General features: G+C 29.6%; 2 protein-coding genes across 3 annotated transcripts; both read right to left on the bottom strand.

The window, feature by feature from the left end:
• Positions 1 to 1,046: 1,046 nt before the first annotated feature.
• On the bottom strand, positions 1,047 to 22,858 carry LOC145835562 (uncharacterized). Of its 2 annotated transcripts, none has more exons than XM_082943215.1 (25): positions 22,759 to 22,858; positions 21,852 to 21,989; positions 21,360 to 21,403; positions 20,897 to 21,074; positions 19,672 to 19,816; positions 19,464 to 19,532; positions 18,596 to 18,735; positions 17,642 to 17,823; positions 17,422 to 17,449; positions 17,290 to 17,354; positions 16,983 to 17,217; positions 16,095 to 16,403; positions 14,621 to 14,819; positions 12,054 to 12,181; positions 11,788 to 11,845; positions 11,156 to 11,719; positions 10,877 to 10,968; positions 10,460 to 10,557; positions 10,036 to 10,177; positions 8,066 to 8,187; positions 7,480 to 7,673; positions 6,820 to 7,230; positions 6,355 to 6,455; positions 5,774 to 5,908; positions 1,047 to 2,157 (listed from the first exon to the last, which is right to left on the bottom strand). In XM_082943215.1, the coding sequence occupies exons 1-25, from the start codon at positions 22,825 to 22,827 to the stop codon at positions 1,996 to 1,998; spliced, it is 4,008 nt and encodes a 1,335-aa protein (XP_082799341.1). In that variant the 5' UTR covers positions 22,828 to 22,858; the 3' UTR covers positions 1,047 to 1,995. The 2 variants fall into 2 exon arrangements, with proteins under 2 accessions (XP_082799341.1, XP_082799342.1); XM_082943216.1 differs by having other exon boundaries at positions 16,203 to 16,403.
• A 214-nt stretch (positions 22,859 to 23,072) lies between these two features.
• LOC145835461 (spliceosome-associated protein CWC27 homolog) lies at positions 23,073 to 24,855 on the bottom strand. The gene has a single exon (XM_082943055.1). The coding sequence runs from the start codon at positions 24,844 to 24,846 to the stop codon at positions 23,479 to 23,481; it is 1,368 nt and encodes a 455-aa protein (XP_082799181.1). The 5' UTR covers positions 24,847 to 24,855; the 3' UTR covers positions 23,073 to 23,478.
• Between the last annotated feature and the right edge of the window lie 294 nt (positions 24,856 to 25,149).

Here is a 25,149-nt window from a genome sequence, read left to right as displayed (position 1 = left end):
TTAATACTTTACCAAAATTAAAAATATATTACCAGATAACAAAAAACATTATGTAAGTACATATATAGTACAAAGTTAAAAAAGCAACCGTAGATTATATTTTTGTATTAAATTTTCTATAAAGTTTTAAGACAAGTATTTTAGTTTTTAATAAGTGTGTAAATATTTTAAAAACTTTGAACAAAGTTTTTAAAAACAATATAAACTAATCATGAATCTTAATTTGTTGTTTTGCAGCAGTAAACAAAATTCTAACCTTTTTTATAAAAAAGAATAATATATTGTTAAACAACTATCAATTTTTTAAGCATATGTATTTCTTTAGAGATAAGAAATATTTTTACTTACTGACTAAAATTTGAATTTTATATGATACACATAGTTTATTGAACAACAAAAAATACGCTCAAAATATGTCCGGTATATTAAAAATACTAGCATAATCAAACATTAAAACAAATTGTCCACTGTTTATATTAGAAACTTAAGTTCTTTATTAGAAACTAAAGTTAAATATCAAATTCTATTCCAAGTAAGGCCCTCTTACCACTGATTGTGGTTGATCGGTTTAATTTTTTTTTTAAAGTTATTAACGATAAGTTTAAAAAGATAGTAGAGTTTTATAAACTAATATAAACAAGACTTTATTGTCACTAATGTTATCTAAAAAGAGTATACATTTAAAATACTTAATTTTTAGCAGTAGTTTTTTTTATCATTTTATTCTTATAGTTACTAATAATATTTATCAAAAAGCCAAAACTACTGTATATAAATTTATAATAATAGTCTATTATTCTCATTGCCCTATGCATGAAACAATGCGTAAAAAAAATTGTTATAAAATTTTAATCGTTTGTATTCATGTAAAGCAGGGTTTCCCAAAGTGGGCAAGGGGGGGGGGGGGGCATGAGCAGTAACAGGACCACAGGGGGCCATGAGGTCATAACTTAAAACTCACATTAGATATTCTGGAGTTGATGATGAAGAGCAAAAATAAAATATCTTAGGTATTTTAATGGTTAGTTTTGAAACTTACACTAGATATTCTGGAGTTGATGGATGAAGAGCAAAAATAGTCTTAGGTATTTTAATGGTTAGTTTTGAAACTTACACTAGATATTCTGGAGTTGATGGATGAAGAGCAAAAATAAAATATCTTAGGTATTTTAATGGTTAGTTTTGAAACTTACACTAGATATTCTGGGGTTGAGGGGCCTTGGCTTTTTTAGTTTACTTAAAGGGGGCCTTTTGAGAAATAGTTTGGGAAACCCTGATGTAAAGTGTTAGTAAAAAGCAAATAAAGATTTATTTAAAAACAATAAAATAATGAAAAAAAACATTTTTCATTTTTAGAATTTTTACGAAATAGTTAACATAACTTCTTTATTTATTAGTTTAAGTTACAAAATTACACTAACAAAAAACGTTTATGCATACATACTCAAAGAAAATTTTTCAAAAAAATACAACATAAACTTACTGGAAAAAGGTTGCTACATTTGTACACAAGAATTTTATGAATTATTTTTGGTCATTAAAACTAGTTTGATTCGAACAAAAAAAAGTAATCCATATATCTGTAGATAGAAGTTTTTTAAAGAAGTATTTCAAGGTTTAAAAATAATTAGTTTTAATTTTTGTCACTTTCAAAACTGTACATAAACATAAAAATGTTATATAGTTAGATTTATATACACTAGTAAAAATAGTTTGTTACAAACATAACTTAAGAAAAAAACTAACAAAAGTATTTAATTATTCAAGTACTCAAAATACTAAATTACTTCCCAAAAACGCACTAAAACTAAGTAAATACAGTAAACAACGTATAAACTAAGTGTAATCATGCCAAAAAGTACGCAAATTTTCCTATTAATAAAAAAACTTAATCTCGGAACAACTTCACTCCAGCGAGTACTCAACAAAATGTTTCCATGACGACGCTGTCACGCAACCATAGTGACGTAACTGCCACGCAGCGTGACGTCGCCATCACGTGAGGCGGTACAGCTCCTCGTCTATCTGCTGCTTGAGGGCGGAGGTGAGAATGAGCTCGGCGGAGTGGATGATGACTCCCTGCTTTCTCATTGGCTGGTAGACCTCCGTGTCTTCCGCGCAGCTTATCACGAAATACTTGTCGTTTCTATTCGCAGCCTGCAAAAATAAGAATATTTTATTTAAAATTTTATTAAACTTTATTTTGATTTCATACAGTTTAAGTTAATTGCTTACAGTTAAATATTTTCCTAGATTTATAAGAACTAAGGCTTACCTAAACTCTCGAAAACAAATTTTGATTAACGCAGATAAAATACAAGTACAGTAACCTCTCGCGAATCTACGCACACTGTGTCCACAGAAAAATGCATAACTAAACGAAAGGTAGCGAAAATATGTAATATATTGGCTGTTTTCTTATAATGCATTTCATAAAGCACAGCTAAGGACTTTGTTAACAAAAATAACTTTCATTCAAGTTGAAGATAAATTTTAAAAGTTTTTCAATTGAAATTGTTTAATTTATTTTCTGCTCTCTTCCTTTACTATAAATGTTTTTCTCTTAAACAATGCAAAACAAAAGTTAAATCTTATTTGGGCACTGGGCAAAGAACAAATTAGCTAAAAATAAGAGATTTATTGAGTTAAAATTAAAATTTATGTAATAAGAATTGTGAGGAATTGAATATTGGACTTTGTTTGATTTAAAGAGGGGCTAAGAGTAAAGCAAGAATATAAACATCTAGAATATAAAGATAAAAGCCATTGAGTCCAATAGATTTTTTATAAAAGCACAAAATAAGAATACAAATTTACTTTAAATTCTATTAAAATTATCCTTTCATTATTATTTCCAAAAACCTGGAATCCTGTAAAAACTTATAAATATTTTTCAAAATATTTTTTTTGTGTATTTTTTGAAAATTCTAAAATGCGTAACTAAACGAGAGCGTAGATTCGCGAGAGGTGAATGTAATTTTGTTAACCTTTCTATTTGTAATTATCAACTTCTATTTGAATTTATAGCAGATGACTAGATTAACTTTTAATGAGAACAATTTTAATTAAACATAAAATATACATTTTCATATCACATTTACTATATTAAAGTTTGTACTTATGTTGTTATATTTACTAAAATTTAAACTTCCAAGTAAAAACTAGCGAAATTGAAAAATACCTTAAGCAACAACTAAAATACTATCTAAACTATTTATTCAATATCTTACCTATGACATAGTACAAAAATTATTAAAGTATTATAACTAAAATTTATTACTATGGTCTAAACTTTTTCTTTTTTAATTTACGCTTAAAAAATCTATCTAACTGAAAATTGCTTTTTAATTCCTGATTCTCATTAATACATTCTCAAACTTTGACAAACTAACTCTTTCGTTTTCATCATCTAACTCTTCATTTTGTTCCATAAAACTCTAAAATTTAATGATGAAATTAGATTCTAAAAAACGACAAACTCTATGTTGGTATAAAAACATATTAGTTTTGATAGTAATTAAAACGTTGAAACTTAGCTCGATTATTTTATTTACAAGCAACTAGTAAACTTTGTAAAATAATCTTATATAAAACTAAAATTTTATTGAAAAAATTATTCAGTTTTTTCTGTAGTATATTTTTATAATAACTAAAAATCACGAATCATGTGAAAGAAACATCGTTGTTTAATGCTAATATTTTTACTTAAAACAAAAAAATATAAATCTATATCTCTTATGCTAAATGATCCTATTTGTATAAAAATTAACTAATACGCTCAGCTCGTGTATATATTTCAAGAATATTATAACAATATACTTAGCATTTACAACGAAATTTAAGTTTGTTAAATCAACATTAAAAACTTACAAAAAATGTGACTTACTAATATTATTATTTGTAAGCACTTACGATAATGTCATTTTTATACTACAAGTAGTATTCAGGGTTGCCACAGATCAAGCTGTGAAAAACTCCCTGACTTTTTACCAAAATTTTCCTGACTTTCCTAAACCAAACTCTTAATTTAAACTTATTTTAAAATACATTATCAAACACTTGAAACTATATAAAGCTTTCAATCTTATTTTTATACAGGTTAAAAGAACAGTTTTTTTGCTGTATTCAATCATCTAAGTTACATCACTTAGACTATCTGTGTATGATTGATGTATTTGCAATAAACAGCTCTATCAGCAAAATATTTGTATTTTCTAACTTAAAAAAACCCCTTGTCTGAAAATAGAAACTATATTTTAGCATTTCCTAACACAAATATATCTAAATAAACGAAAAGACATATAAGGGGCTTGATCAAACACAGTTTTTTTTTTTCTCTATATGTACTAAAATTTATTTTCTCTGTTTTTTTATTAGCTCTTTAATCTTTCCTTCATCTATTTATAGTTTTCTTCATCTGGTCTGCATACCGCTTAGTTTTCTTGGCAGTTAAAACTATTTGCATCATTTTATCTAAATCGTTCTCATCTGCTGCCCCTACACTTGTCTAAGAGAATCATTTCTCTAGATCTAGCCACAGTTTGTAGGCTTCATTTATTATCTTTTTGCACTTATTTTACCATGTGAAGGCTTTGGAAAATAAGGAAGTTTGTAAATTTGAACTAACAAAATCTGACGTTTTTTCAAATTTCCTGACTTTTTTCAAAAACCCTCATTTTTTCATGACTTTTCCTGACCTTGTGGCAACCCTGAGTATTAATTATCTTTTGTAAGACAGAAGTTATCGTTTGTAAAACATAATCCTAATCAAATTTGTCACAAAGTTGGAGCTTTTAAGAAATTATTTTTGAAAAATTGTTAACCAGTGAAGTTAATGATTAAGCTGCTATTAAATAAAAGGACGCACAAAACACATAATCAAGCAAAGATTTAATGGAAGCATTTTTAATCAAATTTTTAATTTATTGCCAGCAAACTATGTAGTTTATAGTCATAAAACAGACAGCACAAAAGTTTAGAATTGAAATCTTTAGAGTGTAAATGTATAAAAAAACTGCAAGCAAAAATTAATAAATAAAAATTATACTATATTTTTGGAAATATTTAGTTTAATGTAATTTAGTAAAAAAAAATTTTTTTTAGTTTACTTAATAATTTCTAGTAAGTTAAAATCAATATTGTACAACTTAAGTTTTGATTGCTTGAAATTTTAATGTACTTTTTGTCTGAAAAAAAAGGTTTTAAATTTATTTAAAGAATTTAATTACGATTGTTGTCAGCAAACGATAGTTTCGTTTTAAACTACAATTGAGAATTAAGAGCTAACTAAGTTGCTTCAAATTAGCTTTGATAGATTTTTTTTTATAACTCTTGCTCATAAAATTTTTTTTTTTAAGTTAGTATTGTTTTTTTTTTTAAACGGCATAATTGAAAATGGTTACAAAGAAAAAATAGTATAATTTTGTAGTTTTTATTTAAAGAAACTTGGATTTTATTATTAATAAAAACTATTCAAATGAAAAAAACTTGTTACTAGGAAGTTTTGAAGTGTTATCATACTACTACTTTAACTAATTGTACAAAAAAAAAACATCTATAGGTATCGGAATAGCTTAGTTTTTAAATGTTACGATAACTCCCTTTATGTTTTTAAAACTTTACTTAAATGCTCTACTAAACAGATTTTGAAATATACAAGATCTAACAAATTTTTCAAACCTGTTAATGTTTGAAATTAAGTTTCAACTTCAGCAAACAAATTGAATTTTAAAACAAACTTTGCACTCAACAAAAAAACCACTCAACAACTAACAGTTCTCGACTGGAGATGCTTGAGGTGGTCGATTGAGGGCAACTTGTTGATCATTTTGCCGCCCCCACACACAACTATCGGCTTCAGCGAGTGGTGATCCGGCTGCACTGACGGTGTGACGAAAAACAAACAGTTCTGTTGCATATACACACGTTTTTCACTCGTTCATTAATAAAACATTTCAAGATCATAAGAAATACTTCTGGCGAGTTATGTATTTTTAAGCTAACACTTATAAATGAAACATGTTTTTTGATTTTAAGTCAACATATAATTTTTTTTTTGAATTAAGGTATTTAAAAATTTGAAATTTTATTTTTTGCATCATATTTGTTTAAATAGGATACAAGAATTTTTTTAAGTTATTTTGTATAATTTTTTTTTAGGTTTAATAGTTTTACACTTACTTACTACAATTGTAATTTTAGAAATAGTTGTGAATTTTTCTAAATAGGTAAAATAGTATACGATAACTATTATAAAAAATGTTTTTTTCTAAGTTTCAACTTTTATTAAACTTAAATACCTAATGAACTTTTTTTGCGTGATCAAACAATTTTAAATCATCAACGGAAACATACCCTGAAAATAGGGCAGCTAGCAGCTCTTCTTTTACTTTCTTGCAACTTGAACTTGTGCCTTTCCTCTGCTTTTCTATCCATCAACTCGAATGGCATCTCCTCTGTTTTATTTTCATGTTAATAATCATTTAATATTTTCTATTTTAATAAGATTTAACTAAAACCTTGCTTTTTAAAATATAAATTATATTCATCAAAATTGATTTATCCTGGCTAAACTGCAGCTTAGTCAGCATCAATTTTGTAAGTAGCGGGATAATTTTTCCACAAAAACCACTCGCGATCTGATTTTTTTAGAAACAGTTTTCCGCGGGCCAAATTATTTTAAAATTGAAGTAACTTATTCAAAAAAGCAATGCTTAAAAAACGTGTTAAAACACGCTGTGATAAATCACCAGTAAGCACCGTCTATCACAAAAAAAAAAACCCGAACTTTAACTCTTAAAAACGATCAACAACTCGAACCGAGTATTCTTCCGGCCAGCACGCTCTCCTTCACCCACTTGCTGCTCAGTATGAAGGCCGACTGGCAGAGGCAGGCGAGGAACTTCTGCGTCCTCACCACCGTCTTCGCCACCAGGTGCGTCGCCAGATCGGCCCTGTCCAGCAGCTGGACGTCGTTGGGGCCGAACTTGCTGTGCAGCGACCGCTTCATCTCCGACACTTCGGACCCGGTGAAGCCGGTGAACGCTACCTTGGGCATGGGGCGGTAGAGGGTGGCGATTATTTGGTCGGTGGGCGGCGCCACTTGCGGTTGCAGGAAATACTGCTGGGTGATGGCCTGCTGCGTGTGCAGGGACTTCTTGATGGGAATGTTGCGCACTTTGGTCATTTGCAACGCTTCGCCAGTTATCACCAGCTGCCGTTTCCACGATTCTGTTCACAAGTTAAAATCAACTTTTAAGTTAGCAGTTTATTCGGTTCATAAAAAATATAAACACCAAAAATAACAAACTTGTTTTATAAAACTAATCATTCGAAAAAGCAACTGTTTATGGTTGTAGTTAGAATAGGTTTAAAAAATTATAACTACATCAACTTTTTTTATTTAAACTTAATGTTCAAATGCATATAGTTCTTCAACAAGCTTGCAAAATTTATTAGTGAATACTTTACTAATCTTACCGAGCATGTGGTGGGTGACCGCAAAGTTCAACAGGAATCCCTGCTCGGACAAACTCTCGAAATCTTTCGTGTACTTGACGTGGTTGTCGCTCGGTTGGAACGGCGTCACTCCGCTTATGACGTCACGCAGCCACGTCATGTTGACGACGGGAACGTTCCACTCCACTGCTTTCTTGTACTTGATCCCTTCCGGCCTGCGAAACAAGTTTACCCCATTTTAAAACAAAATTTAAGCTTTGAACTTTTTACTTATAAAATTGATTTTGCACTGATTGTAGTCAGCAGTCAAAAATTACCAAACGTAATTTAGATGGAAGTTTTAAACTTTCATAGAAAAACCAATACTTTGAATACTTATATAAAAACTAAAATATCTGAACTAACTACTTAGTAAAGTTTAAATAGACGCTATTTAATTTCCAACAACAGACCCGGTAGTTTTTAAAATAAAAATGCACTTTTAGAACCTTTAACATAAAAAGAAATTTAAACAGGCTTTTAAATATTTTAAAGAAGAAGAAAACTTGATACATGTACAAAAATTAACAAAACTCTTTAATATTTCAAAGTGATATTTAAAATCAACCTTTTGCAAATGAGTAATGAGCAAGATTTGTGGAAGGATTTTGAAAATGTGGCACCTGCAACGTGCAGCATGGACTTTATGAGGATTCGTTCCTTTTGATGGAAGCCTGTAGCCGCTATCACCTGTTTATTGAATATGTTGATAAATTTTATTAAATAACATGATTGTATTTATTTAAACTTTTATTAAAATAGTTTGTTATTTTTATTTCATATTGTTTAACATATTTTATTCTACTAGTTGCGATTGTGTAAGAGTTGCCGTTAAACTCAAGAAATAATAATGTTGATTTATTCAGGGTTGCCAAATTTTAATGAGAAATTCTACCAGGTTAAAAACTGTGCTAAGTAGTATAATAACATAAAGAGATACTGTAAATCTACTTTAAATTTGAATTTTCATTAAAAAAAATGATGATGACAAATTTTTTTTATCTATATAATAGGTTTTTCGTGTCAAATTCAAATTTTACTACTTACAATGTAAAATTTGTTGAAAATTCCAGATTTTTTCAGGTTTTTTACTGATCTTTGTTAAAATTCTAGTTTTTATTTCAAGTTTCTCAAATTCCAGGTATTTAAGCCCAAATTGTCCAGGTTTACCAGGATTTCAGGTTTTTTGGCAACCCTGTAAATATTAACTCTTGACTACTTGATAATTTACTCATGAAACTTATAGTAATAAAAAACAATTCTTGTAAAACAAAACAAGAACTAAAACAACTAAGCACAAGATTAAATAAAAAACTATTAAGTCTAACTAAAAATTTATTAACCAAATATTTCTAGAGAACAAAGCTAACTTTAAAAAATAACATGGTCTAATGATAACATAGTACTGATTGTATAGTAAATCATTCTTAGTTGCAAAAATCTCCGATCTCAAGTTCCTTAAATGTTAATAAAAAATAACTAATAAATAATTTTTGAACTATAACCTAATGTAAACTCAGGGTTGCCAGATGATTTTGGAAAACTTTCTCCAGGTTTTCAAAAGTTCTTCCAGGTTTTTAAAACTAAACGTTTTAGGGTCTATTTTTAGTTTTAAACTAAATTTAAGGTAAAAAACTGTGCTAAATAGTAAAACGACATTGAAAAGATATCTTTAAGCTTCTTTAAATGTATTTTTTAATAAATAAAATTTTAATGATGACAAAAAATCTTTATCTATACCAGAGTTTCCCAAAGTGGGTCATGAGCAGTAAGGAGCCACAGGGGGGCATGAGCTCATAATTTGAAACTTACTCTAAATATTCTGGAGTTGTTGACGACGAGCAAAAAAAACGTCTTATATGCTTCTAATGATAGTTTTAATACTTCCCGTAGATATTCTTGAGTTGTAAAAAATTGATAAAGTTGATAAAGAGCATTAAAAAAAATTCTTACGGGTTTTTAATGGTAGTTTTGAACTTACACAGATATTCTGGAGTTGTTGATGAGGAGCAAAAAAAAAGGTCTTATGTGCTTTCAAAGGTAGTTTCTTGAGTATTCTTGTTAAAGGGGTCCATTACTTTTTTAATTTCTTTAAAGGGGCCATTAAAAAAAAATTGGGAAACCCTGATCTATACAATAGATTTTTGTGTCAAATATAATTTTACTATTTAACATGTAAATGTTGTTTAAAATTCCTGGTTTTTTAGTGATTTTTGTTTAAAATTCAAGGATTTTTCTAATACTTCGGAAGTTCCAGGTTTTTTCAACCTATATTGTCAAATTCCAAGTTTTTTGGCAGCCTTGTTTATTAGAGGAATGTAGGAAGACAGTTCCTACAAAAATTTCCTTAATTTAAACTAGTGACTACATTTCATTTAAATTTATTCTAAACTCATTGCCGTATTTTTACACAAATTTTTAAACTTGTATAAAAAGTAAAAAAAAACAACAATAGACAATGATTGTATCAAGAGATAGTGCCACATAAACTTTAAACTCAAAAACTGTGTATGGCAAGTTTTCACAGTAACAACTTACATGTTTATTTGCAGGCCTTTCCGACCAGCTGTAAGGCACGGGGAGGTGAATTGCCTGCCACGGAGGCCGGTAGTTTCTCGAGTCGATGACGTCATTTAACCAGTAGACCGTGACGCACCGTTTTCCCTCCATCACGGCTTTTCTGAAATGATATAAGCACATTTTACTAATTTCTAAGCAGTTATTTACTTTACTTGCAACACAATTTAGTTTTAAAGTTTGTACAAAAATATAAATTGAAAAAATTTAAGACTTTACAGCTTTTCTTATTTTGGTGTAAAATAGAAACAAACTTTTCTTACAAACAACAGCGTTGGTACTAAAGCTTTTTGTTGTTGTTACTTTCGACTTTAAAACATAAGTGAGTTTTTTCAAGTGGTATAATTTTAAGATAATAAAAATATCTAAAACATGAAATGCTAACTGATAAAGAGAAGATTTTTGAGTAGCACATATAACATGAGTATAATCTTGTGCTGAATTCTCTTTATCTAAAAGAACACCTCCGAATTTTGAGATAACCTGTAAAAATTAAATTTATTAATAACATTCTAAAATTCCTACTGTTTATACATATCTGACTAGTTACTAGACTCTAGCATATATGAAAATTTTCGGGTGTGTATTTATAAAATGGTCAAGTTTTACTAAAAACAAATTTAATGTAGGTTATAAATTTGTTTTATGAGTTATAAAAGTATATAAAAGCTTTGAACTTGTAGAAATACCAAAAGGTAACTTTGTAATTTGTTTTTGTCCCATTAAAGCAGATGCACTTTATGACCAAGAAACTTAAAACAAAGGATCTTTTGAGTTCTTACACATGGTAAACAAAACTTACTGTTTTGAATATATGAGGAGGATCCTGTTGTAAGATTTGTGGATACTCATCTAATACAAACACACATCCCAGTAAGCACAGGTTGAAAGGCACTGTTGAATATAGATACCGTGTTTAAAAATAACCCCTGATAAATATTTAGTAAAAATTAAACCGTTAACAAAAACTACATAAATTACGTGTTTATTTTTAAAACATTTGATAAATAAATTATTAGTTTTCAGTTTTAAATTGCATAAAAGATCAAAAAACATCAAGTTTTATAAATTTTCTTAAAACCTTTATCTTGTGGCGATCTGGTCTTGTAAACGTCTTCACTGATCATCGGGTGCCTGAGGGACAACGGATCGACGAACTTTCCGTTCTTCTCTTCCCTCCTCTTCAGATCAACCGCGTCCTCCTCCAGCCTCTTCCTACGGTTGTTCTCCCGCTGCTGCTTGTTGATCGTCTCCTGCATCGCGCACACCGGCTTCTGCACCGGCGTCGACACGCGAGCCTGCTTGCACGGCGGAGCTCCCGCCACCGACGGGGAATCCCGCTGCTTGAAACCGTGCTGCTGCTGCGCTTTGAACTGCAGTTGCGCCGGCTGCCTCTGCACCTGCTGCAGCTTGAACCGCTGACCCTGCTGCGCGGTCATCTGCTGCTGCTGCTTGATCTGCTGCATCTGCTTCGGGGTGAGCATCTGCGCCTTCTGCTGGTGGTAAACTTGCTGCTGCTGCGCGTAGAACTGCTGCTGCTGCTGAGGAGACTGCTGGGCGTTGCCCTGTTGCTGCGGCGGCTGCTGGAAGGGAAACGGTTGGTTGGGCAGCAGGTGGTGGATCACCGCCGCCGACGACTGCTGGCCTGTGATTGGTTGAATAAATTCTAAGGTTGAGTGAACATTAAGCTTGTTATTTTTGTTGGTAAACTACCTGGAGTGTAAACTTGCGGCGAATGCGTGACTTGAATTGCACCGACTTTTGTGGTTTTCTGCAAATTTTTATATCAAACAATTTATAAAAGATTTGCTTTTTTTGTTTTTCTAAATTTTTGAAACTTGTTTTCTCACATTTTCGAAGTAAAATAAAATATTAACTAATTAACAAATAGTTTTAAAGATACAAAACTTGCTTTAAAGCGTTGTTTTTACCAAATTAACCAAGTTGAATAAGCAATGCAAAATATCGAAAATAATGACTTTTTTATTAGTGGGTGTTTTAGGTTTGGGTCGAGGTTTTCCGCTTATTATATTCGAGTCGTCCGATTCGGCCTTCTTTCTGGAACGCGGCTTTTTCTTCTGGCTCGTCCCATTTCCAGATGCTGAATCTGAAAATATTATTTGTTTTTTTTTTACGAAATGCAATTGATTTTACAACTTTAAATTGATCGCTAAAACTTAAAGAAAGTTATGATTAATGAACAAGGAAGTAGGAAGTCAGAAATTTCAAAAGCTTGGTTAAAAGTAATGTTTTAAAACATTTAAGTTTTAATTGAACTCACGTAATACATTCAGCTAATGATATTTTTAGATTAAATGATCTTAAATACGGTAAATAAAGGTTATAATAAAACTTAAATATAAACCATTAAAAATAAAAATCATGTTTTGTTTTGAGACTTTTTGCAAAAAAAATTATCCTACGCTTGGGGAATACTAAAATATTATATTATAATAAAATATTATAAACTATACACAACTTTGTAGCTTTAAATAAGTAAACACATATAGTTCACTTTTTTTATTTTTAAATCAGTAAACATAGGTAGAGTTTGTATTTTTTAATAAGTTTTTAATTTTATCAACTGACACTGACAAAGACTTGCCTAGTTGAAAATAAATTATTTATTCTAAAGATATAGTTAGCTATCGTTATACTGCAGACTTCATATTCAATTTTCCACTGTTTTTATAGAACTTAAAACTTTTTACAAGATAAAAGTGTAAAATCTAAACAGTTACAATTAAATTTTTTAAATCCAAAGCTATGCTGACAATGTTATTCTTATTTTGTTTAAACCCTTTGGCAAAACATTTGTATCAAAATTATTTTATAAAAAATATAAAAAAAAACTTGAGCCTTATAAATAATTCATAACTAACTATTGTACTAAATGATGCTTTTTTGATAGTTATTGTATCATAAACAATATAATGTTTATCAACTCGAAAATATGATTTAATATATATAATCTATGTACATTTCAACTTAAAACATAGTAAAAAATTAAGAACCAAAATTAACAAACCAAGACAAATGTTTTAACTGTTTTGAAACCGTGGGCAAACTAAATCAAATTAAAAAAACTAGCTTAACAGATCTCAAATATTTTTAAATAAAAACCAGTTTTCTTGATTCAACTATATCAAAGAACAATTAACTTTACAAATATTTAAGTCTGTAGCTTAAATCAGCAAATCAAATGTGTGTTAAATACACATTTAGAAGTAGTCGAAGTATTTATAAATTATACACTTTATAGGTTTTAATAAATGTTTAACTATTTTAATTTTATTTGTCTTTTAAAATAAATACTTACTTATATTTTTTTAAATAGGAACCATATGAACGTTAATAACAAACATACAATTAAGCAGTTTTCTCAAAATTTTTTCTTGTGCATCGACTATACTACTTTCTGTGCCCAGAAAATTTAATTAGTAATAGAATACTCTTTAAAATGATAGTTTTTCGTAGATCATAACAAGTTTTAGTATATTGTTTACGATTAAAAATAATAATATGATAAGAATTTAAGTAGTAATAGGGATATAATAATTTCATAATGTGCAGTAAGTTTTTTCTTTAGCTACATACTATACAAGTATTTCAAAAGTTTTGAAAATTACTGATGTTTAAAAGCCTTAAACATACAAAATTTTCTTAGTTAAGGGAAATAATAAATCAAACTTTTTATCATTAAGAAATTATTACGCTTAAAAGATCAGTAGAATTTAGATAGTTTCAGATGAAAAAAAAAAACGTGTTGACTTCTTTTACAGATTAACTAAAAAGGAACAATAACCCCTAGCTCTATCAAAAACTAAAGACTGAGCAATTTTTTTATTAACTTTGTTTTTAAATAATACTATAATTTATTTGACTATTTTCATGACCTCCCCTACAGATAAAGCTACAAGGCTATCTACTATTTTTTCTTTGATATTTTTTAACACAATTTCAACTTCACAAACTTTATGTACAAAAATATGTTAAAATCAACTATTTACAGCACAAAGATTCATTAAGTTCGAAACTTCTCATTTACTCGGAAAACATTTAAATGAAAGATTACACAAAAAAGTTTTATATCAGTTCGACCCATCTCTAAATTTAACTTTTCAGCTGACTCAGCATTTTGTTCTTCTGTAATTGAATATACTTTGCTGTCTAAACAACTTCATATTTTACAGGAGAATAATTAACGCAGAACTATTTAAAACAAAAGTAATATGCAATATAATCTACAAAAACACCTTTTAAGCAAACATCTAAGATACAAAATGACAAATTTTGCAATTGAAAACGTCTTAAACTAATTCATTGAAACGAAAATGCTAAAAGTGATTCAAACTTTTAATAAATGATTAGGAACATGCAACGTGATTTTCTACTAGCGATTCTTCGAAAAAACGCTCTGACGCGCCGCGAAATGAAAAGCCCCTTTTTTTTTTGAAAACCCCCTTGATTGTCTACGTTCACCAAAACTCACTAAGGACCGGTTTACTCGGCTCGTGGGGATATTTTTTTTTCGTTAGGAACTCACTCTTTGGGAAGAGCTCGCCCTGGAGGCTGGGGTGAACCAGCGCGGGTTGCTGGTCGGTGGCGTTGTGCATCGTCAGCCCCTGTTGTAGCGCGATGGGGGAAATACCCGCCATTCCCGCCGCCTTCAGCGAGTTGGAAGAGGGGAAGTTTTTCGAGGTGGTGTTTTGCCGCTCAACGGGCTGCTGCTGCATCATCTGCGTCTGTTGGCGAAAAATTTTTGAATAAATACAGTTTCAATGTCAATGTGCATTAAAAAAAGGTTGAAAAAAAAGTATTTGTTTTTAAAGCTGATTTTTTCTTCAACTTAAGTTTTTACTCACATTTTTAAAATTTAAGTTATTTAGAAAACAATAAAATCAACCAAACTTACAAAAAAATTTTATTGGCAACATGCAGTAAATACAACATTTAAAAGTTTACATAAATACACCCAGACTTTAAAAGCAGAAGTATACAACATTCACAGGGTTGCCACTCGTTTTTTCCAAATTTTTTTCTAGATTTTCCAAATTTCTTTCAGGTTTTTAAAAGTACACATTTTTGGGTCTAATTTTAGTTTAAAGATAAGTTTAAGGTAATAAACTGTGCTAATTAGTATAAAAAAATTGAAAATATACTGTAAAGCTACTTTAAATATTTTTTTACGAAAAAAATTTTTGATGATGACAAAAATATTTTATCTATATGATAGATTTTTGGAGTCAAATTGAAATTTTACTACTGAACATGTGAATATTGTTAAAATTCCAGGTTTTCCAAGTTTTTTTAGTGATTTTCCAGATTCTTCCTTTTTTTGCCTTAATTGTCAAATTCCAGGGTTTTCCAGGATTCCAGGTAAAGTGGCAACCCTGCATTCAGAACATTAATAATTTTATATTAATTTAAAGCGACAAACTTTAGTCTTTTTAGATACTCCTACACATTAGCTTTAAGTTTTTAATTTCGTATATTTGTACTTATTTACAAAATGTACTTTTACCACATTTTTACTAAACATGCTAGTTAGTTATTTTTATATAAATTGTAAATACTACTTTTAAATTGATGTATTGAATATTTATACCTACATGAAAGTCTTAAAACAATAAAAGTATACTTTACCAAATTTAATAAAATAGTTAAATTTATTTCACTTGATGGACAAAGGACTTTTAATAAAAAACTTTAAAAACTAGTAAGATAAACTTAATATAACTACAACCGTAGATTAAATATCAGCAGCCTAAGTTAAAAACGAGTAGCAACTACAGAGTTGTCGTTAGTAAATTTTGTTTAGTTATTTTGAACCTGCTTTATTATATCCACTTTTTACTTTCCAATATTTTATAAAAACTTTAAAAAACCGCATTATTTAGCGGGTGGATACAAGAAAGCAAAGGCAACCAAGAAGCTATAGCCACCATAATGTTGTAGTGGCTACACCATCTTCAATTGCCTTCGTTACAAATATAACGTTAGTACATGTTAGTCGGCACCTGCTTAGCCATGTTCGCCGGGTGCTGCAATAGCTGGTTGCCATGCTGCAACAGTTGCTGCCGGTTGCCATGCAAGTACTGCTGATGGTACATGGCTTGCTGGCCTACCATTTGTTGGTGCTGCTGCCCGGTCAGCTTCATCCTGACCACCTGCCCGCTCGGCTGCTGTATTTGCACGTACTGCGCCTGTTGCTGCTGCCCTGCAACTTGCTTCTGCTGCCTGCTGCTGCCTCCCCCGAACACGAGCTGCTGTTGGAGCGGCGTCATCCGCTGCTGGCTCATCTGCTGACCGCTCGGCTGCTGCATCGACTGTAAATTGAAAGTTTTTAATTTTCTGCAATTCAAAAAAAATATCTGCCAAACTATTTACTGCTTTCACTTTTTCACTATAGTTTAATGTAACTTTTCTGCAATGCTGTTTTCTGTCTTAAACTTTTTCTAACTTAATAACCTATCTAGCAAATTTTTGTCTTCTATTTTTTTAATGATTTAAGTTTTAAGCTCCTAGTGGCAGAAAATCATTAAGTCGGAACTGTTCTCAAGCTAACTGTTATTTATTATTGATCACGAATAATGTCTGTGATTTCTCAAGCTAAGTTACTTTTATCTCCAACTAAAAATGTTTAGGATCTTCAAGGCTTTCTTTACCCAAGTCTACCAATTTTCTATTTTATTAAAACACTCATCTCTTCAAGCAAACTTTATCCTCAAAATACACCCGACTCCAACTGAATTCTAAATAAAAAATATCTCATCTCGAACCGCTCTACCCTGCCAACTTTTTCATTCTCTTCAGTCACTCGACACCGAAAAACTCTAACACTACAACCTTTCACCACACGTCTTTCGCACTTGCACACTTTCTGCTTTAAGATTTTTTCAAATTACCGTTTGCTGCTGCATGCTGTTGCTGGGGATGATGGTGTAAGTGCCCGGCTGCTTGTTCTGAATTTTGCCGTTCTGCTGCATGAAGAACTGCTGCTGGCCCTTCACCTTCTGGCCCATGGCCGGTTGGCTGGTCACCTGCAGCTGACCGATGGGAACCGGCACGTTCCCGCCGCGGCCCCCGACGACAACTTGGTTGCCCGGCAACGCTGGCTTGCCGTCAATGGTCAGCTTTATCCTGAGTTTTTTTTTTTTTATTTATTTATGCATATCGTTTGTTGCGTTTCACACAAAAATATTTTTTACAAACCCAGCGTGAGCGGCGATGTTGGGTTTCGCGTAAACTTGCATGTTGGAAGGCGGTTTGGTCTTAGCCTATATTCACAAATGTTAGCAATTTTTTCAAATTTAGTTTCAAATAAAAATTAAAACAACAACAAACCTGCAATATTTGACCAATTTGAGAATTCCTGCAAAGTTTTCAAAAAATGAATTAGTTTAGTAAAGTAAATCAACATTTTTAATAGAAGAACAGCTATATTTTGTTTAAAAAATTTAAAAAAAGAACAACTGTGATTGAATTCTATTAAATGTTATATAGTAAATTCCAGGCTTAGTTAACTGTTTGCGGTAATTTGTCTAAAAAGAATCAAAAATCTCACTGAGAATACACTTGCTCGTTTTGCTTTTGAAAGACTGCAAACTTTTGTTGGTTGGCAACGAACTGTTGCCGTTGTTGGGGAATTCTTGATGGGTCGTTGCTCGTAGCAACAATTCTCTGCTGGTTGGGTTCAGTTTTTATTTGGGTTAGAATCATCCCAGAGGGTAGGGTAGCTGGTGATGTCTGAAACAATAACAGTAAGTATCAAATTTAAGTTAGAGTATAGAAATTTGTAGTCTTATTTAGTTTATTTGTTGCATTTGTGCTTTCTATTGTATCATTATTGTATTTGCATTTTCTATTTATTTATCTATTTCGTTTTGTTATATTTTTTTGTATACCATATCCAATAAGTTTATTATATATAACTTTTATCTAACTCCCATTATTACTTGAATGATAGCTCTTTAATAATTATTTGATTAGCCATTAAGCATTTTGGAATTTTTTTTATAATATAACAGACTAATCAGTTTTAATTAGAATATAATTAGTGCTGATTATTAGCACCTGATAGTAGTATAAATGGCATTGTCTGTCTTACTTTAAAGAGTTTTTAAATCGTGAACATTGTGTTTGCTTGAAACACTGTGTAGAATAAAAACTATTAATTTGAATTTGTCTAATTAATGTTTATTTGCTCCTTTTCACTTGAGCTCTTTATTGTGGAATCGTAATTCACCACAAGTTTAATACAATTAGTTTTATTTATAAGTTTATTCAACAAATTGTTACTATGCTAACAATGTTTTACCTTCAATAAGGCTCATCAGAGCTTAATAAAAGTAATAATAAATAACATGAAGCACACAAATTTATAGCAAAAGCAAGTTAACAACTTGTTGAATGAACTTGAGTTAATTAAGCTCTCTAGGTTTTATATAGACTGAGCATTTTAATTCATATAGTTTTTTAACATTTTTATTTACACAAGTTTTCCCAACAAACCACTAACATTGGTGGTGGTAACATTTGTACCAGGCTGCACCGCAAATGGCGGGTTCTGACTTGCTGTGGTGGGGGTGGCTTGTTGCTTAGAAACAGTTACCGTGGCAATGTAGTTCACGTTCGGGTTGACTGCTTTCCCCACATTTCCTTAAACAAAAACTCAAATGCAAATGAAAAAAAACATTAATTAAGACTTATTTTAATATGTTTTGGTTTTAAGAAAACAAATAGAGAGATCTCAACTGCTGGAGGAGAAGTAATATATTTATTCTTTCAAAAATTTATTTTACAAACTAAGTTTCGGTCAAAGACCTCTTCAGTGCTTAAATAAATCTTATTCAAATAGAACTGTTTCTATTTGTTAAACTGTTCTATTATTTAAAATTCTATTTGAATAAGATTTATTTAAGCACTGAAGAGGTCTTTGACCGAAACTTAGTTTGTAAAATAAATTTTTGAAAGAATAAATATAAAACTTATTTTAATAGTTATTATTTATTTAAAATTACTAAAATTTGAGGCAATGATTTTAAAGAAATTTCAGAAGTATGTTAGTACTTTAATCGAAAAAAAAAGGAAATTTTATTTCGCTCAAATAATATTTTGATTACAATAAAGGTTATGTAAGAAAAGAATTATTTTCATCTTAGATGTTATCGTTAAAAAATAAATCTTACACAATTAATAAACTTAAAAAAACCAAAGACCGATTATAATTTTACAAAATATTAAAGATAGCAGTATAGTTTTTAATTAAAAGAAATCTTTATTAAATACAATACAACAAAATGTTCGGTGTACATAAAAATAAAACTGAAATGATGAAAAACCATTCCTCTGTATTTTTAACGCAGCAATTTGTGTTAATTAATTACCTGAAACATTGACTGCTTTTGTGCTTTCTGTCAGCTTATCAATTTGAGTTGCAACAGTAGGTTGTTTTTCTGTAAAAAAAATTATTTGATGGTCAACATATGAACTTGATACAACTTTAAAGGGCTTTTATGTGCTTAATGTAATATCAATTTAAGTTTTAGGATTATTCAAGGACCTATTTTAATAAAGTAAAAAATCAAACTAAACCTTTAGGGGGTTCTGGAAGAATCGAATATTCAGTTTTGTAAAGCTCCACATCCTGGAGTTTTTTATTTTTTACAGAGTCAACTACCCAGTCTGGTGAAACCGTTGTTATTTTATCACCATGCTTCATAGCTGTTTCGTACTTTTTCTATTGAAAATTATTTTTCATAAGTTTTGTGGAAAACAGTTCTATTTAAGTTTACTAAGTACAGGGTTGCCACTCGTTTTTTCAATTTTTTTTTCAGGTTTTCCAAATTTCTTCCAGGTCTTTAAAAGTACACATTTTTGGGTCTATTTTTAATTATAAGTTAATTTTTAAATAACAGAGTGTGTGAAATAGTATAAAAATATTGAAAAGATACTGGAAAGTTACTTTAAATGTGTTTTTTAATAAAAAGAATTTTTGATGATGACAAAAAATCTTATTTATATAATAGATTTTTTGTCATCATCAAAAATTTACAACTGAAAATGTTAAAATTATTAAAAATTCCAGGTTTTTTCAGGTTTTTTGATCAAAATTTCAGGGTTTTCCAGGTTTTTTTCAAAAATTCTCAAATTCCAGGTTTTTCCAGGTTTCCAGGTAAAGTGGCAACCCTGTAAGTAATAAAAATTATGTAAATAAAACAAAAGCAAATGTAATATTATTCCACTAGCTAAATGTTAAAACATCTTTAGTTTATCTAAATTTTATAAGATATAGAGAAATATGAAATTTATAATCATATAAGTAAACTTTTCACTTTAAAAATTAAAACCCAAAAAATAATAATATTTACAAAACAAAATAAGATTTTATTTTTGTTTTTTACAACAATAAGCAGAAACATAAGTAAGTAATCAATGTTTTAAAGTTATTGAGCCTTTATTAATAGCATGTTTTATATAATAAAGAAAAACTTTAATAGGTAAATGTTTATTCGTACCGAGATTCAAAGTATCTTTAAAAAAAAAAACAACTTATTTTAAACTTGTGTTGAAAAAAATAGCTACATAAACTAGATTTTGAAAATGTTAAATTAGCTGACTTGTAGTTAAAACATAATTATTTTTCAAACTTCTCCATAAAACTGGAGCTTTTTGTGTTACATTTACTATAACTGAAACTCAAAGTTTTATAAAAAATTAAATACGAAGCTCAAAAAATAAAAGGCTTTGCTATTTCACATGTGCAGAATCACGTTAAACACATGTTAATTTATAACTTTTATTTTTACAAGCAACTGACCCCTTTGGGCGCGGGAGCGATGAGATGAGTGCACTTGGCAGTCAGAGCGCGCTCGCACCTTCCTCCGTTCTTCATCGCGAGCGCCCACACGTAGTGGCGGTCGTTGGTGGGCAGCTGGGAAAAACTAAACACTTTTCCGCTGAACAACTTTTCGCTGACTGCATCGAACGCTGGCGTGCTGAAAAATAACACTTTTATTTGAGCAAGTTTGTGAAATTTTGAATTAGAACTGAGGTAACTCATGTGGTTCATTATCATCAACATGTTTTAATACTACTTGTAAATAATAAATTGTAACTAAAATGGCTTATAACAACAACAGCTTAAGTGAAAGAAAAATTTAGTTTATTTTGTTTTTATCTAAATATATCAATTTCTAGTATTTCGTGTATGCAGTCTAATTTTGAAGATATCATAAAAAATATTAAATACAAAAAACTAAAAAGTAAAAAATTAAACTTACGGTAGTAATTTGTTGCACTCGACACTCATGTCAACCCATCGTGGCTAAAAATTTTATGTAAGTTATCATGGAAGTTTACAAGAGTTTGCTAAAATATCAATAAGTAATAGTTTAATAGGTAATTAACTATGATTACTTAAAACACAATGTTGCCTGATAAAAAAAAATAAAACTAAAAATGCTAGGTTTTTTAAATTTACTTATAGAGAAATACTTCAACAAATTTGATGCTCAGAAAAACTAACAAGACCAATAAACATTCTTAAAAATTTGATACAAACAGCCCGGAACAATGATAAAAAAACTAACAATAAATCTAAACTCGTATCAAAATAAAAAATTATTTATAGATTCGTAGAAACTCTACAACGTTTTAGTTTAAAGAAGTGCTGAAACTCGTTAGTAAAGTACTAAATAAAAACTACACTTAGCAACAATAACGTTTTATAGAGCCAGCAAATAACTTATAATATTAATTAAAGTAGTACTCACAGAAACAGCAGTGATGTCGTACAGGTCTTTTGCTTCTTCGGCAGCAAACTTGTTGTTGTTGGTCAGTATGATGTGGGTGACGTTGTCGTTGAGAAACCTGGAGCTTTTAGCCTGACCATCCGTCAGTTTCTTCTTTGTCTGAAAATTGCTTGATTCATATATAAAAAATCCAATGATGGAAAACTTCAAGAAAAAAGTTTGTTTTACAGATTGCAATGTCTTTAAATTTCAAAACAATCGACAAAAATATTATAATTATATAAAATAATGAAACTAAAAAGCTATATTAATAAAAGAGTTTCGCTTAAATACTTTTGTAATTAAAACTTAAAAAGTGTAAATAAATACAATCAGCATGATGGTATATCTTAAAATTTTAACTTTTAAAAGTTTTATTTAAAAAAAACTTGAAAATTAATTTTACATAATAAAAGAGGATAAACACAAATTTTTAAATATATTCAACTTTTTTTGACTTTAAAATAAACTTTTCAATTACTAATTGATAAACAAACTATGTGAAATACTTTATATAAATTTGTTAAAACTGTATACATAAACTTGTTTTTAAACAAATTTTTATCGCTTGACTTGTGTAAAATATTTCTTATGTGGTTTGTAATACTATACAAGTTATATTTATATTGAGTACAAAAATTAACAAAAAAAATTAAATTACTATTCGAATTATACTTCGAAAAGTAAAACACATTACAAAACTATTGATTATTTGAAAATTAAGATTTCCAAACACATTTTAACAAAAAATAAACAAATGTTGAATATCCGTTCAATTTATAACTTGTTAAATACTCTAGAAATGCATCAAATTTGCATCATAACAACTTTAAAAAATATTGAATATTTTAAAATTAATATTCACGAAATAGATATAAACACAACTTACCTCTTCCTTAAGTGATCCTATAACGTAATAGCGGATACCAGCAAACAATTCATTTGTAGAAGAACTCATTTTTTTAATCCATCAAGTACTAAATTTATTTCTAAGTAATACTATTTTTAATATACAATAAAAGATTTAAAAAAAAAGTAATAGACAAAAATAGACAAGTGCAATTATAAACTAGTCGAAAATATAAATCATCTTTATAATAAAAAAATTTAAAAACTAAAGAAATTTACTAAAAGTAGTAAGAAAATTATACTAAACAGTTTTTCTATGCTTGTTACAATCCTTTTTGAAAAATTATTTAAGTCGTTATAAAACAATTAAATTTTAAAACTTATATGTTTTTTTTTACTAATACATTACAAACACATATAAAAACGTATTCTAAAAAATTGTAATGTAGGTTTAAGCAATAATTCTATTTAAAATTAACAAATTAGAGCTTTCTACTATGACTATATTAAACTTATCTTATTCTGTTTCTTTAAATAGTTTTGAAATTATGATTACAGTAAAATATTTAGTAAACTAAAGTTGAATTTAATTCTATTTGACATGTATTATACAAAAATATTTATAGAGCTGTTAAACTTGTTCCTTTAAATAAGCTTTGAAAAGAAACTTAATATACGTGAACTAAAAGTATTGATAATATACAAACATAATAATAAAAACTAAAACAAAAGAACTTTATAGATGTTTCAAAGTTATAATTCATCTCTTCTCCCTGCGATGATTTGACTTTTTAGATTTTTCGCGTTTTCTTTTATTTAATGGGTTTCTTGGGTCATACACATCATAACGGTCCTCATTGATATCTCTGTTCATGTCTTTCGCATCTCTGAGCTCATCTTCTTCGCTCTTGAATATTTTTCCCATCCAAGCAATCTTCGGGTCAACTTTTATTTCATCATTCTTTTCTTGGTCTTCATCATTGTTTTGCTTCACTTGTTCAAGCTGCTTGCTAAAGCTGTCAAAATATGCCAACAGTGATTTCTCATTTTCTTTTTTTGACATCTTACTTTCCTTTGCTTTCTTTTTTATTTCCTTCTTTTGCTTTTTATAATTTGCATAAACTGTGTTAGGCTCAGGTTCATTTTCTTCAGATATTTCAGCAATTGATTTGTCGTCTCTCGTTTCAGTTTTTGACTTGTCTTTTTTGGACTTTAATATTTCTTTTGCAACCCTTCTAGATTCTTTTTTAATAGCTTCCAATTCATCTTCCTTAGAGGCTTCTCTGACAACTGCTTCACTTGGTGGTTTGCTAGCTGACAAGCTTTTAAGTTTACTCTTTATAACTTCTAACTTTGACTTTTTAACTTCAGGCTCCTCGTCTGAGCAATCTTCTATTGTTTTAGAAATCAATTTTGGGTCATCTCCTATATCATGACTGCTCTTTCCCTTGTTAGGACCTTTGGCATCAAAATCTGTGTTTTTCTCTTCTTCTTCAAACGCCTCATCTCCAAAGGACAACAATCCAAAGTCCTTCACTGCTTTCACCGCCCTCTCTTTTTTCTTCTTAGACTTTTTCTTCTTTTCCTGTTTTACCCTGGGCTCAATATCATCAAAGGGGTTTGCTAAGACTTTTGTGCTTTTTATCACTGGTGGAACAATGGGACGATCATTGCTTGGATCAGTGTCAACATCACCGAGCTGCACCAAGTTGTAAATAGTGTCACCTGCTATTTTTGCAAATATAGTGTGCTTTTTATTCAAGTCATTGCAAGGCCCCAAAGTGATGAAAAACTGGCTGCCATTGTCATCTTGTCCTGAATTTGCCATGGCAACAAGACCGCGCCTGACAAACCTCAGCCTTTGGTGGAACTCATCTTTGAAGGGCTTTCCGTAGACTGATTCTCCCCCTTCTCCCGTTCCAGATGGGTCTCCTCCTTGAACCATGAAACCCTTGATTATTCTGTGGAAGATAACGTTGTCATAGTAACCCTCCATGCAAAGTTGAATAAAATTTCTGCAGGCAATTGGTGCTTCTTTGGACCAAAGTTCAACATCCAGCTCACCTATTGAAGTGGTTACAAGTACTTTGCCAAAAGTAGGTGGCTCTTTTATGTAGATGTTACTCATATTGTTTTAATTGCTGAAAATTACATATTAATTAATTTAAAACCACTTTAATATATATATATATGATTTTTTTTCTTTGTTACTGAATGATAAAAACTTGCTTTAAAATAAATTAAAAAGCACCTCATTTAAAAATTAAAGTTTACATCTTAGTTTTTTTGAAAAAAAGCATAGAAATTTAACACTATTTTAAAATCTTAAACATTTTTTTATTACTTTTTAATCATGTTTTAAGGGTATATAATGGGATTTAATTTTTTTTTGGAGAAAATAACAGAATTATTTCTAAATGAAAGCTTGAAC

The sequence above is a fragment of the Thalia democratica genome, chromosome 5, assembly GCF_965202585.1.
Source record: "Thalia democratica chromosome 5, ktThaDemo2.hap1.1, whole genome shotgun sequence".
In the NCBI taxonomy this organism is placed as follows: domain Eukaryota; kingdom Metazoa; phylum Chordata; class Thaliacea; order Salpida; family Salpidae; genus Thalia; species Thalia democratica.
This window is presented reverse-complemented; position numbering and strand designations above follow the sequence as displayed.

Bases quoted from the DNA above. Each gene is read 5' to 3' on its own strand.
- LOC145835562 (XM_082943215.1), bottom strand. From the start codon at position 22,827: ATGAGTTCTTCTACAAATGAATTGTTTGCTGGTATCCGCTATTACGTT. The intron at 19,817-20,896 runs GTCAGTTGCTTG...AATTTTCAATAG, and splicing joins TCGCTCCCGCGCCCAAAGGG to AAAAAGTACGAAACAGCTAT. The intron at 17,355-17,421 runs GTTTGTTGTTGT...TTGTGAATATAG, and splicing joins AAATTGGTCAAATATTGCAG to GCTAAGACCAAACCGCCTTC.
- LOC145835461 (XM_082943055.1), bottom strand. From the start codon at position 24,846: ATGAGTAACATCTACATAAAAGAGCCACCTACTTTTGGCAAAGTACTT.